This window comes from Phyllostomus hastatus, unplaced genomic scaffold (genome assembly GCF_019186645.2).
Source record: "Phyllostomus hastatus isolate PE091 unplaced genomic scaffold, TTU_PhHast_1.1 phas_contig_40, whole genome shotgun sequence".
NCBI lineage: Eukaryota > Metazoa > Chordata > Mammalia > Chiroptera > Phyllostomidae > Phyllostomus > Phyllostomus hastatus.
Window position 1 is genome coordinate 25,842,484 of NW_025333872.1, and position 15,040 is coordinate 25,857,523.

The 15,040-nt window shown below is 34.8% G+C and overlaps 1 protein-coding gene across 2 annotated transcripts in view; it reads left to right on the forward strand.

The window, feature by feature from the left end:
* The window catches only part of ADGRB3 (adhesion G protein-coupled receptor B3), a 719,215-nt gene that overhangs the window by 371,408 nt on the left and 332,767 nt on the right, over positions 1–15,040 (forward strand). For both annotated transcript variants that reach the window (XM_045843906.1, XM_045843907.1), the window contains exons 13-14: positions 12,920–13,069; positions 14,251–14,326. In XM_045843906.1, the coding sequence (XP_045699862.1) occupies positions 12,920–13,069; positions 14,251–14,326 (226 nt within the window). The remainder of the gene's footprint in view (positions 1–12,919; positions 13,070–14,250; positions 14,327–15,040) is intronic.

Here is a 15,040-nt window from a genome sequence, read left to right on the forward strand (position 1 = left end):
ATGTCGCTACTTTGGAATGCCTGTTTTCTTACAGTACCTTATGTATATATTATTTGAGCCTACATTTTAATGAAAAGTCCCCAGTATCAGACACTGGTTATTATTCTAAGAGATTCTTTTCAGAAGTGAGGAAAATGTTTTCACTTGTTTTTTATTCTTTTATTCTGTATGTTTTCCAGGAAAAGATGAGGTAAAGCATTCCATATATTATACAGCACTAGCCAAATTAACACTTTCACAAGTCTTCTTGATACTGTTTATGCCTAACAACCTTGCTGCCAGAGTGTTAAAGGCACTCCTGTGACCATGCTTCCCATTTACAGTGGGTGCATTTTTATCCGTTTGCATCTATTTTTTCAAAGATTTTATTAATTTATTTTTTAGAGAGAGGGGAAGGGAGGGAGAGGGGGAGAGAAACAACAATGTGTGGTTGCCTTTTGCACATCCCGTACTGGGGACCTGGCCTGCAACCCAGGCGTGTGCCCTGACTGGGAATCAAACCAGCAACCCTTTGGTTCCCAGGTTGGCGCTCAATCCACTGAGCCACACCAGCCAGGGCAATCCCTTTGCATCTTAATAATTGAAAGTTAAGGATTTTTTTTAAATTATTTTGCTCAGCCAACCACACTCTAACCTACTTCTGTTATATGAAAAATTTCACTGTGATTTTTGACATAATTCTAAAGAAATTGTACTAATATCTTTTGTATTTCTACATCAAAGGAAATGACCTCTGACCTTCATTTTTATCTGTAGTTATAACTCTTCATATATATCTACTTTATTAAAAATTAATAGTTTTTCTGGATAATTATATATTTTTAAAGGATGCCTGTATTATTCCTTTCATCTTTATAACATATCTAGAAACTGAAAATTTTGGGAGCTTATTTGTTATTCACTTAGGCTTCATCCCTTTAGTAACTGTCTCATAGAGAATACCTAGAAAAAGACCAAATCTTTGGCTCTAAGGCCTATCATTTCTTTCAGATTTTACATTTACTAGAAAATGTTCATCGCCTAAAGAAAACAAATGCGGTCACACAACACTCATTTGGGAATGTGCAGCATCTAGAACGCACAGTAATGCTTAGCACATTGGAACATGAGTTCTGATGGAAAAGCAGAGGAAAAGTTGACTTCTATAATACCATGACTATGCATATCATATGCATTATATGCACATAAGCATCAGGCATAGTGGTATGCATATAAGAAAAGAGTTGCAAGCCTAAAGGATGAAATATATATAACAGAGATGGTATAAATACATGTTTTAGTGGTATACCTTGGTATACTGGACATGGATTGTGAAAATTATCCTGAAATAGAAAAACTAAAATTTCAAACTTAAGATTTCTGGTGAGAATACAGACCAAGAATTCTTGGGTTTCTCTCATGTTGCTACATAGACCTAACCACAAACATATGGAGGTTCAGTTTTCATTAATAATTCTCTATAAAGAGCATGAGTATCTGCCAAGAAGTTGCTTGTGACTTCTGTGCCCAAGGGACCTGTGAAGAAGAGCCTTGCATAAAGGGACCAGTGCTTTGCCTCAGTCAAAGAATCTGGCAGAAGACTCCAACTAGGAAAAGCCTTTCAGAGTGGGATTAGCACAAGGACCATATGGGAATTTAAATGGCTTCCCAGTTCCCTGGAGACACTACATCTAAAAGATGTGGGAATGATGGGTCTTCCCAGCATGACTTCACTCTTCTGCTTAAGATTAATTCCTTCAGAATCTGGTAGACTCAAACTTATAGAACAGAATAGAGATATAAAATCTAAAGCCTGCTAAAACCAAAATATGAATGTTATAAAAGAATATCACTAGTCTTTATGTTGATGCAATAAGGATTTGAAATTACTGAAATTGGCATGGTGCATGCCTTCTTTCTGATTTTGCTGTTCAACTAAATTGGAAGGATACTGCCGTGAGTTTGTGTGAATATGAAAAACAATTCCATTTTGACCGTCTCTATGGCAATACTTGCTTATCTCTATGGCAATAGTGGCCTGCTTCTATAACAATAACCTGCAAAGAGAAAAACGGCACTGATTCCCCTTCAATATTTTTTCCATCTTTTTAATTTGGTTATACCAAGAACTCTGTGAAATTACTCCTCTTCTCCACTGCTCCCTTCACTGAATTCCAAATAAATAGATTCTTATCTGAATGTGACAGCTGAAAAATATGACCCAGATTAAAGGTTGGTACCCTTTATGTCAATGTAAGCAGGGATGCTATTTTTTATCTAGGAAATCTTGCTGGCTTTGGAGCTAGATTTGCCTGCAAACCTTGGCTGTACTACAACTAACTGATCATCTGCAACTTATTTTATCTCTAAATTCCTCAGTATGCTCCTTTCCAAAGCAGAGATAGTAATATCTTTTCTTAGGAGTTACTGTAAAGACTAAAGATAGTATATATTTAGCACACGGCATGTAATAGGCCCAAGTAACAGGTAGAGGAAAAATATAGGAACAGCTATGTGCTCTGGCACTGACTGGGTGTGTAGCTTTGGTCAGGTCACTCAGACCCCCAGAGCCACAGTCTGCCCCTCTAGGGAACTTCTAAGTTCCTACCTAAATTTAATATCCTATGTTGTTTATTTTTTCAAATCGCAGTAGTACACTTACTGTTTATTTCACAAAGCAGACCAGGATCCCAGACTTCTATGCAGATAATATAATTAAACCTAGAAAACTATTTGTGGTGTGTCTGTTCAAATGAGTTTGTTACACAGTATCTTCCGTAGTGCAATGACCCTAAAGATCTACAAACCTTCTGATTTTATTCACACTTCACTATCTTCAGAAGTTACTCTTCTCCTCCATGTATTTATTTGTCATGTCAATAATTGTTGTGTTGAGCGCGGGCTGGGAACCAAAGTGTCCCAGGTTTGACTCCCAGCCAGGGTACATGCCTGGGTTGCAGGCCATAACCCCCAGCAACCGCACATTGATATTTCTCTCTCTCTCTCTCTCTCTCTCTCTCTCTCTCTCTCTATCTCTATCTCTATCTCTATCTCTATCTCTATCTCTATCTCTATCTCTCTCCCTTCTCTCTCTAAAAATAAATAAATAAAATCTTTAAAAAAAATAATAATAATTGTTGTGAACAGTCCTTTTTTTAATCCACAAAAGGATATGTTTATCAATTTTAGAGAAAGAAGAAGGGGGAGAGAGACAGACAGACATCAATATGAGAGAGAAACATTAATTGGTTGCCTCCTGCACACGCCCAGACCCGGATCCTTTGAATGATTCATACAGAGGAATCTTTTCTACTTTAGTTTTATAATTTCTGCTCCCTTAACATGTAACTCATCACCTGTAGTCTGTAAAATGGTATCAGTTATCTGTATAGATGCATCAAATAATTCTGTACCATTACTGTATCCTCCTGGATTCATAAATAAATTAGTTCTCTTTTGTCCTTAAATAATGTCTTTTGAACAGTCAAAACTATTTTTCTGCTTTTTTTACCTACTGAATTTTTTTTCATATGAAGAGTTTTAACTTAAGAAATTTAAATAATTAATTATGTGGATAATTTAGTGTGTTTTCTTTCATTTGATCTTCTGTTTCAGTCCATGGCATATGAAGATGAGGGAGCAGATGTGAGTGAGTGTGCTTGTGTGTATATGTTCAAAAATAACTGAAATGAATTATTTCAGATAGATGCAGTTGTTTTAAAATTCATGTTATGGGCTTAGGGGAATATTAGTAGTTTTTGTTAATGTTACATCAAAGAACAAAGATATTTTTAATAAAACACTAAACAGAAAATCCACATAATAACAAGATTTAAAGGACAAATGACTTTTATATGCTGGGCAGTGTTTTATTCAAGGTTTCGCTAATAACTACTAAATAGAATGTAATAGATGTAGGGATTGAACAGTTCATAAGGGAATGATTTATATTGGATAATAGATTATATATCCAATGTACATATTTTGAAATTAAATAGAACCTAGTACATTGAAATTGTTATGTGGGTTCTAAAATCCAGTGGGAATACAGAGAGAGATAATTGAGACTAAGATACAGAAACATTCTTTTTGCTATTACAAAAGACCTTAATAATTAACTTCAATGTCCACTTTGGCTACTTTATTATTTCACAAATATGAACTTTTCTTCTTTTGAAAACTGTCTCTGTTATTGGAGAACATGAATTTATGTCACTATCCTTTTTTTCTAGGTAGTCTTTTTTTTTCCCCTAAACTCATTGCCTGATTAACTCTCTTTTAATTTTTCCTAAGTCCTTCAATTTTTCTTTACTTTCCCTAAAAGGTAATAATAGTCTTACTATTGAGGATAACATCTACTATCTTAAAAAATTTATTCTAAAAATCCATGCCATTTCAAAAATGCCATCATATGTTGGAAATATGAAATCTTAATTTTTTAATATCAATATATTACCAGAAAAGTCAATATATTATTGTGTAGTATAATTTAGACAAAATAGGTGAAACAAAATTATAATTGGTTGGTGTGCTCTTATTAATCAGATATAAATTATTGTAGTGAAGTAGAACATGCAAGTTATGTGTTTGTGCATATATGTGTGTAGAGAGGGAGAGGAAATTATTATTTGTTTGCAGATATTTTTTGGTTTATTTGCTTTGATGATCCAAAAATCAAACTCTTTTCTGAATTTGATGCTAAAGAAATGAAATTCACAAATATCTCTATATCAAGTAATAATTGTTGTGAACAGTCATTCTTTTTTTAATCCACACAAAGGATATGTTTATCAATTTTAGAGAAAGAGGAAGTGGGAGAGAGACAAACATTAATATGAGAGAGAAACATTAATTGGTTGCCTCCTGCACACGCCCAGACCATGAATCAAACCTGAAACCTTTTGGTGTATGGGATGACGCTCCAACCATTTGAACCACCCCGTCAGGGCGGCAGTCATTCTTTACTGTGTTTATGTTCCAGTTGTAAACACATGAATCTCTACTGTACTGCTATTAGGATTTAAAGGTTATTTTTGCAGCAGAATAATCTAAAACTAGTCTATGACAGGATTTGATGCAGACACCGGCCCTTAGTGTCTGCATTATTATGGATGAAAATGAGATACTCACACGGACTACCAAGTCCGGTGGAGGAAAAGGAACAGCATGGCTTCTCTCTCAAGGGGAGCAAAAGTTTCAGCCTCTACCATGACAGGCCTATATTAGCTTTCCCCGCCCATTATATGATGGTCCTCATTTACTATGCACAGATTCGCTTTAGGTGGTTACCTTTTACAGAAAACAAAGGAGTCAATGCCACTAATCACATCACAGAAGAGGGATATTTGCAAATGAAAAGGCAAAAGTAGTTGGACCGGTTACACTTGTCCTTGGAAGGTTTAGCATGGTTTTTAGGAAGTTACTTTGCAGTAAACGTCCTTAATTCAGGGTGAGGGAGTTTTAGCAAAAATCAAGACTCATAGTGGCCTAGGTACATTGCAGGTCAGATTCCCCACGGGAGAACCTATCTGTGGGCATGGGTCCTGTTCATCTCCCAGTGGGAGCTGGGCCCACACCATGCAGAGTGGCCTCCCACAGGGATTAATTGTACTTGCTTCAAGTGTGTTGTGGAATCAAGCAAGAGAATGCATTAGTGCTGGCACATAAGTGTTCAGTAAATAGTATGTCTAGTACAGCTGTTTGTCCCTCCTCTTTCTTCAAAAAACTGTGCTTGTTTAGGCACATATGTCTAACTTTAGTTCTCTCTGTTTTGAAAAGTGCATAGGGCCCCTGCTTTCTTTTTTGGTAAAATAAAGTGGCTAAAATTCTACAAACATCTTGAAATCACCTCCTTGTTCTTAGTTACATCATCATAGAATCATGTACTTAACCTTACCCAGTTCCCCCTCTCAAGTTAAAATTGGTCTCCTATTCTTTAGTTCTTCCTTCCTTAATTATATTAAATCAATCTTTATTAAGTGCTTGCCAGATACCACCTAGCCTCTGGTCACAAAAAGAGAAGCCACACATGCCTGACTCTGCCCATATGGATGTTACACTCTGGTGGGGAAGATAAGTTTTAAAATATGAACTTAGTAAATGAATGAACATATACTTTGTATTACATGTAATATAAGGAAAAATAACTTTAAAAACAATATATTATATATTTGGTATATACATGCATGTCTATATCATATACATATGCATATATATGTGTATGTATATAATGTGTGTGTGTGTGTGTGTGTGCGTGTATGAATCTTGATAAATGCCGTGAAGGAAACTGACCAAGATTTCTAACTTAGCTTTGGGGGACATCATTACTCAGTGCTGGCAAGTTCTCCTTAGCATTGAAGCCAAGATCTGACAGCTGAGTGAGAATTTTCCAAGGGAGGAGTTCATGTGTAATGAGAGGCATGTGACTAGAGAGCAGTTGTTAGTGGGAAAAGTCATGAGCAAGCACTGAGGAGGGAGTCAAGGATCAGGTCATGGGGCCCCTAGAAAGGGGTTTGTGCCTTATACAGATGTCACAGGAAATCACTAGGGAGTGACATACCCCAACCCTGCTATAACAATAAATCCTTGCCATGTAGAGAGTGCATAGGAGAGGTGTAATGACAGAAGTCGTGAATACAGTGAGTTGTGTTCATTTAGGCAAGATTTGATGGACTACTGTGCGGCAGTCCAGGTGGTGATAAGAAAACAACTTGCAAGGGAAACAGTAAGCACCGTGAGCACCAACTGGATTCTGGGGCTGAGGTTATAGATGTGTCAAGGGTAACTTACTGTTTTCTGTCTTGAGAAAAGGGTGAATGAGATACCTTTTATAGAGATGGGAAACACTGATTAAGGAAACAATATTTTGATGAAGAATAGGTGAAATCAAGAGTTAAGTTTTGAATATACTACTTTGAGGTGCCTGAAGGCATTTAATTGAACAGTTCAAGAACATAGTTTTGGAGTACAGAAGAAAAGTTCTTAAACCCATTCTACCCATACATAAGATATTTGTTTGAATCAGGTGTCTCACTAGATTATAATCTTTTTCTATGTAAGAACCTTTTTTAATTTTTGTATTTTAAAAAAAATGTTTAAGGTTTTATTTACTTATTCTTAAAGAGAGGGGAAAGGAGGAAGAAAGAGAGGGAGAGAAACATCAATGTGTGGTTGCCTCTCACTCACCCCCTACTGGACACCTGTCCTGGAACACACAGGCATGTGCCCTGACTGGGAATCAAACCAGTGACCCTTTGGTTTGCAGGCCAGTGCTCAATCCACTGAACCACACCAGCCAGGACAAGGACTTTTTTTTTAATTTTGGATCTTCCACAGTATTTTACACATAGCAGAGAATGGTTGAGGTGAAGAATAAAAGGAAATTGGCATATGTTGTATCTTACTGTGTATAGGGAATGAAATACCTGTTTTTGGCTTCCTTATCATGAAAGGCTGTTGACTTTCACAGGTGGTCAAACTGAAGAGCAATTAAATGACTTGCTGAAGATCACAAAGTAATTGGAAAACTAAGTCTGTCTCCAGGGCCCCAAGATATCATGTAAAATCCCAATGTCTCCTGCTAAGTCTTTGGTAAACCCCATTCATTAAAAAATATATAGAGTGTTGTGTCAAACACTACAATACATTATGATTTTATCATATAACAGTAAATAGGGAACATTTCTTTCCTTTTGGAGCTTATAGTCTAGTGTGGGAAACAGCCCACATACCCTAGACCATTTTTAACTATGAATAGGACCATAAAAAATAAGTAAACTGGGTGATATAATAGTCAGGAATAGGAGGAAATTGAATTTCTTTAGATGGAACAATGAAGACAGACCAAACTAAAGAAAAAAATAATTTAGCAGAGACTTAGGGATTAGAATAAAAAGAACATTCTAGTTATAAAGGAAAAGCTCTCTAGTGGGGGTAGGGGAGCAGACACTTGTGCATCTTGACCAGGGTCAGCAAACAAGACAGTCATGTATGATGTGACTGCAGAGACCATACTGGTCACACAACACAATTTTTATTATATGATTAAATACCCTACTTTCATTCATGATCTTTCATTTATGAATCACCTGTGGCTGCTTTCACATCCTAATAGCAGAGTTAGATAGTTGCAACACAGACCTGATGGCACACAGAGGTGAAAATACTTCCTTTTTGACCCTTCATTAGAAAAGTTTGTCAACATCTACAATACAGCATGACCTGAACCTAATTTTAGAGTATGGTTTCCATATTTTTAGACCAATGGACTTTTTCCATAACTTATAAATCTTGACTCCTTATAAAGCCACTCTGCCATTATTAAAATATATCTCTTTGTTCCTAAATTAGATTACTATTGTGTTCTCTCTCTCTCTCTCTCTCCCTCTCTCTCTCTTTCTCTCCTCCATTTATTTATTTTTGGTGTCTTCCCCTGTTTATTTTCCTTTATCCTTTAAAAGTGAGCTTTTCGTATACTACATTTTGCAGCTTTTTTCTGTCATGTTCTGGTATCTGCATAGCTGTCCACCTTGCTTATTTCAGGTATCTGCACACATGCCAGCTTACCAAAGAACCTTTCCCCAAGCTTCCCAACTCCAACCATCATTCTCTATCATGTTATCATTACTAGCATTCTATCTGGTTGTGTCTATTTATTCCTTGTCTGACTCACCCCAGATTTCATGCCAGTCCCATGAGGGCAGGGGCTTTCACTGTTTTGTTCACTGGGATATTTATGGTGCCCCAAACTGTGCCTGGCACAAAATAAGTGTTCAACTAATATTTGTTGAATGAATGAATATGCCCATTCTGTACTCTTTAGAACTTATCCACGTCTACATTATCAACTATTCTAATTAGAAGGCATCCAGTTTACATCTCCAAGTTCTACATTTGATCATGTTCCAGATCACCAGATCTCTTGGCCTACAATATTATTCTCAGTCTCCTCTCCTACTCTAAGTCCTTTTGCTCTATTAGGAATGTTACCGTTTCTCTAGGACATATTGTTCCCTCCTTTCATGCTTTCTCCTACCCAGACACTGCTATTCTGACACCTCTGGAACAATATAGACCTTTCCAGGCTCTAAGGCTGCATTGGCAGTCTCCTTAGCTCATATGCAACCATCAAACCACAGCCCAGTTATACCTCTTCAGAAAGGCCTTCCTTGGCAACCAACAATGCTCCATCTGACAAGTTATTTGTCAGCGTATCTTACAAGCTACCTATCGCAGTCCAAAATAATCTGAACTGTTTGCTCACTTACCAGCTGTATGTATTCCCCACTAGAGTATGAGCTCCTTATGAGTGATGAATTTGTGTCTCTTTCTCACTTGTTAAATCCTCAGTGATGGGACAATGCTTGAACACTCTCAGGGCTCAGTACAGATTTGTTGGATGAATGAATTTCCAGAATGAACTTTTCAGTCTACAGTGATCTCTTTTGTCCATATTTTTACTTTCCATTGCTATTACTGTTCTGGAAATGGACAATTCACTCACTATCTTGGAAATCCCTTGAGTTGTTGACTTCAGTTTTGTTTCTTGCCTGATTGGTGCCTAACTCCTCTTAATTTCCAAACTTACTTCTCTATGAAGGTTTAAACATGCTTAGATATCGAACACTCATACACAAACATACACACAAAAAGTCAATCATGCTACATATGCAAACATTCTCATATTTTTTATATTTTTATTGAATTTGTTGGGAAGACATTGGTTAATACAATTACATAGGTTTCAGGTGTATACTTGGTTAATTATCATCTCATGCACCTTCCTCTGTAGAAACTCTGTTCTTAATGTCACTGATTGGGAGAAGAGGGAGAATTAATTTCTTAAAGCATTTTTATATTGATTTGGTTTTTTTATTCAGGTATACATGCAAAAATGATTCTCACTTTACATTTTATTTTATATTTATATTAGTAGTGAAATCATGAACTATCTGGTATAGAGATGAATGTATATATCAGTGCCTGTTTTCAAAAGTTTACTACATGTACTTTTTAAAAAACTAAAAATAGTTTGTATAATCAGTGTAAAACTCCCTCACTATATTCTGTGTTGCACAGAAAAAAAAAAGTAGTTAGAAAGATCATGCAGTAGAGAACAGAAAAAATACAGAAATTAAGATGCTTTTAGAATGTATTTCTCTTTAAAGGAAAAGCATAATATTTAAAAATAGCTTCTCCAACATATGTCTAGAACAGGGGTAGGCAAACTTTTTCTCTAAAGGGCCAGAGAGTAACTACCTCAGGATTTGTGTGGCTACCCTCAGGGGTAGCCATACAGACTGTGCTGTGACTATTTGACACTGCCATTGTTGCATGAAAACTGCAATAGATGACTGTGAATGACTATTTGCCTGTTTCATTAAAACTTTATCTGCAGACATTGGGATTTGGATTTCATTTAATTTTCACATGCCAAGATATGGTAATCTTTTAAAAGATTTATTCAGTCCTTTAATAATGTGAAAACCATTTTTAGGTAAAGATGTGCACTTTTGAATACTTTATCTTTTAAGGAACATGTATATTGATCATTTGAAGCCTAGCATTTGAATCTATGAAGTCAAAACATTTTTGTAATGTGTTTATTGAAAATGCCATCTTTAAAACTGCATTTCTGTAATAATTAATGAATAAATGTTTTTAAGTACTCTTCATGCTCAAGACTATGTAATTCAAAGGACTTCAGCACAAATAAGTGATCCTAACTGATTTTTATTTTTTTTAATCTAGACTGTGTTCAAAAGTGCAGTCTAATCCATGTAGTCACATTTAACAGCCAGTGTGAGAATGAATTGAAAACTGAATGCCTTTTATAAAGTGACACAGATGCACATGTAAATATATCATTTTTATGTATTTAAGAATATGGTATTAGACTAGCATTTATTTAGGGTGAAGTGGTATAAAATACATTTTTATTTATTATTTCTCTTTTATGTTTGTTTATTTTTTCTATTTAATATGTATAGAAACAGAAAAAAATATTAGACATCAAGGCCAACAATTTATTTCTTATTTTACTTTATAGTAGGAACTAGTTGGATGACAGTCAAGAAACCTTCATTTCTCTTCATAAATTTCTAGAACAGAGAGGTAGAATAAATTTCCTTTAATACCAAGACAACCAAAGTTAGAATCAAGGAATTTGGAAGTACATGAACTTAGTTTTGCCTTTTGAATAGAGCTTACAATAGGACCCTTAAGAAAGAATGTGCTGCACTCTGGCTGGTATAGCTCAATGGATTGAGTGCCAGCCTGTGAACCAAAGGGTCACCGGTTTGATTCCCAGTCAGCCAGTATACCTGAGTTGTGGGCCAGGTCCCAAGCAGAGGGTGCATGAGAGGCAACCACACACTGATGTTTCTCTCCCTTTCTTTCTCCCTCTCTTCCCCCTTCTCTAAAAATAAATAAAATTTTTAAAAATTGTATCAAAAATAATTTGAAAAAGAAAGAATGTATTGCAATGTGCTGTCTCTCCATCTACATGCAGTGTAGAATTGGGACCTTAAGGACACTCGACCAGGGTTATTTACAGACAACAAAGACCCTACGTGGTTTGGAAAATTAAAGAAATTAAAATAATTAGAGCTCTTATTCAAAAACAGCATTTAATGTCCATAACTAATTTATGTACCTTCTTTCCTTCACCATTCAGTTACAAAATCCCTTTTTAGGCATTATGGTATTATGTCAAATTAAAGGCCAAAGAAAACTCCATCTGATACTAACAGCAGATGTATAAAATAGCCTGAAACTACTTTAAGAGAGTACAATAATACATAAGCAATTTAATTTGGAATCAGTCAGTGGTGCAATAATAATATACAAGTAATATTATTAAATTCTTAATTTTCATCCCCACTTGATTTAATTATAAATATCTTTTGAATGAAACCCATTTTTGAGGAGCCTAATGATTTCTTACTTTAGCTTTCCTTTTGTGATACCTTTTAGAGATTTCCTATCATCTTTCCATTTAAATACTGCATGGGGAACATAAAACTTTAATGTAGAACAATATAAAATCATAAAAATTACATTATTTAATTGAAATATATATTATCAATATATAATCAATAAGTGCTTAAGTGTTTATCACCATAGTTTTATTATATATTTTATATATATTTTGTGTATATATAATAAATATATAATAATATCGAATGCATATCCAGGCATTTCCAAACATCATTCACTATTTTTTCAATACTTTAAAATACTTATTGCAAGTAAAGGTACAATTCTTTATTCATAGATACACACACATTTATTACTTTCAGTTGTGGGCTTGCATTTTAAGAATTGTTTGTTGTTGTATGTGTTTATTATTTGTACATGTTTTAGTGGTTCTCTGGTTACAGCATTCGTGGCTCTTCACTGTTTGCATTCTGCCAGTTCTGTCCCCCAGAGCAGCGTGGCTTTGTTCTCCATGACTTCCTGGTATCCCCTCGCATCCAGGAACAATTTGTCCCAAAGACGGTGTTCAGATATAATGCAGAAAATTTGTTCTGAAGATAAATGAAGTTCATATTTAAATGTAAATTTTAGTCTATGAATCAAGTACGTTAATCAAAATATTTAACAAAAAAATACAGTATAATCTTCAAACGATTGGAATGGAAATCTACCATGAATAAGGGGTATGGTATACCTGCTGTTACTCTTAGAATACCTACCCCGACATTGACTAACACTGCATGTCTGATTCCTGCTGAAAGCAACAAGCACCCAGATTCATGACTAAAAGAATCAGCAACCTAAATGAGTGTTGTTTAATACAAAGAAATAAGTCTGTTTTGTAACTCTGGTAAATATAATTTTGACTTGAAACTTTATTTTCTATGTACTACAAGGTTTAATATGATCAATTTTGATTACACTGGAAGATTTTAGCTGACATTATTACTTCTTTTTTTAATAGTGGCTAGCATTCAGAAGCTTCCAGCAGCCTCTGTTCTGACAGACATCAACTTCCCGATGAAAGGACGGAAGGGAATGGTTGACTGGGCAAGAAACTCAGAAGATAGAGTAGTCATTCCAAAAAGCATTTTCACTCCTCTGTCATCAAAAGGTAAATATATGAGATAATTTGGGTTTTGAACAACACATTTTGATAAGACCATTTAATAAAAGTATATAGACTTATATGCTAGAAACCTGTATAATTTTATTAACCAATGTCACCCCAATATATTCAATACAAATTTTTTAAAGAAAATATTTTTAAACAGGATGCTAATTGTAAACTTAAAAGAAAACAATAAATAAAAAACTAATATTTTAAAAATAAAAAGAAGGGGAAGGGACTAGTCAAAACACATGTATGAGTGACCCATGGACATGGACGACAGTGTGGGGATTAACTGTGGGAGCAGGGGTGGGGTGGGTCGGAGGACGGCAAAGTGGGAGAAATTGGGAAAACTGTAGTATAATAAATAAAAAATTTAAGAAGATAAAAAGTATTAAAAATAAAAGTCTAGACATGAATTTTCATATATTAAATAATTTAGAAAGTCTCCAAATTAAACTAAATTAATTTTGTACATATAGAAAGCTTAAACTTGGTCTTTAAGTCTCTGAATTCACTGGAACAAAGGATCTACTAAAATGGAAAGAAAAAACAAGTGCAAATTGTAGACCGAAGCTTGACACGATAAATTTTCCATATTGACAGTCTTATCTCAGTGCAAAGCCTATGACCTCATATTTCAACTTTAGGTAATGAAACGTGTTGTGTTTTCCATGAAAGTCATTTTCATTTCTTCCTCCTCACATTTGTTTTGGTTTGAAGTTATTTTTGGGGTATATAAATTTTTTTAAAAAAATTAAGTTTTAAGAACATGTTCATTAGTCTCTAAAATTGTGCATTTTCAACAGTGCCATTGGGATCTTAATTTTTGCCTTGGAAATTTTGACCTCATGACTGTGAGCTACAAAAGAGAATCAGCTCCCTTCCCCCATATCTTTGGGAATTTAAACCCAGTAGCTGCAACTAAAGCAGCTTTTTGTCTTAACTTCATGAAGCAATATTACTTTCTGACATAAAACACTGACAACACATCTTTTAGAACTTCAATAAATGTATGGAGTGTGGTGAATAAACTGCCCATTCATGCTCAGGAAGGCTTCTCTTCTGCCCAGCTTCTCATCATTAAGTCCTGGAATCCCCGTGTAATGAGTAAATTAAAGTTTTGTATGATATAGTATTTTTCTTGCTGTTTTGCTAATATTTTAAAATTTTATTCTTTCTAGAATTAGATGAATCATCAGTATTTGTTCTTGGAGCTGTCCTGTACAAAAACTTGGATCTAATTCTGCCCACTCTGAGGTAAGCTACAAAGTAATAAGCTATTGCAATCTTTGTAAATTATTCAAAAAATGTGATCATAGTTCGTTCAATGAAAATAGTCAAGCTTTGGTAATACAAAAGGGCTTTTTCTTAAATGAAACAGAAAATACCAATTCAATGAACAGCTTATTAGCACATTATGCATTTCAAAACAACTGGAAAAGATTATGTTGGTCTGTGATTATACCTCTGCAATTCTTTTGTAATTAATCGTGACTTGCCTTAAGACTGAGGGGGAAAAAAAAGAAAAAAAAATCCCTCAAGCCTCCATAACAGAATGGGTTGTTTTAAGATTAATGTCTTCTCTATTTAATTGTACTTAACAGTACTGTTCATCAACATTGCATGAAATTAAAAGAGTGTCTTAATGACTGGGAATGCATGGTTTTTCCTTCATTTGCACAAGATCTCAATTTGTTTCTAAGTAAATACTCAATTACAGTTACATTAAGAAAAAAATGCTATTGTTCAATTAAAGCACTATTTTTGGAAGAACTCTATTAATTTCTTTCCTCCCAGTCAATAAAGGAAACAATTACAAATAGTAATTTTACCAGCAATCTTTTACTTGCTCCACTGTCTTCACTGCTTTACTTGATCTCACAGAAAATGTCATTCACAACTCTTTGGATAGTGATGTTACCACCCATCATGACCTGTCTCCTTCATCACACCTCACTTTTGGAGGATTGA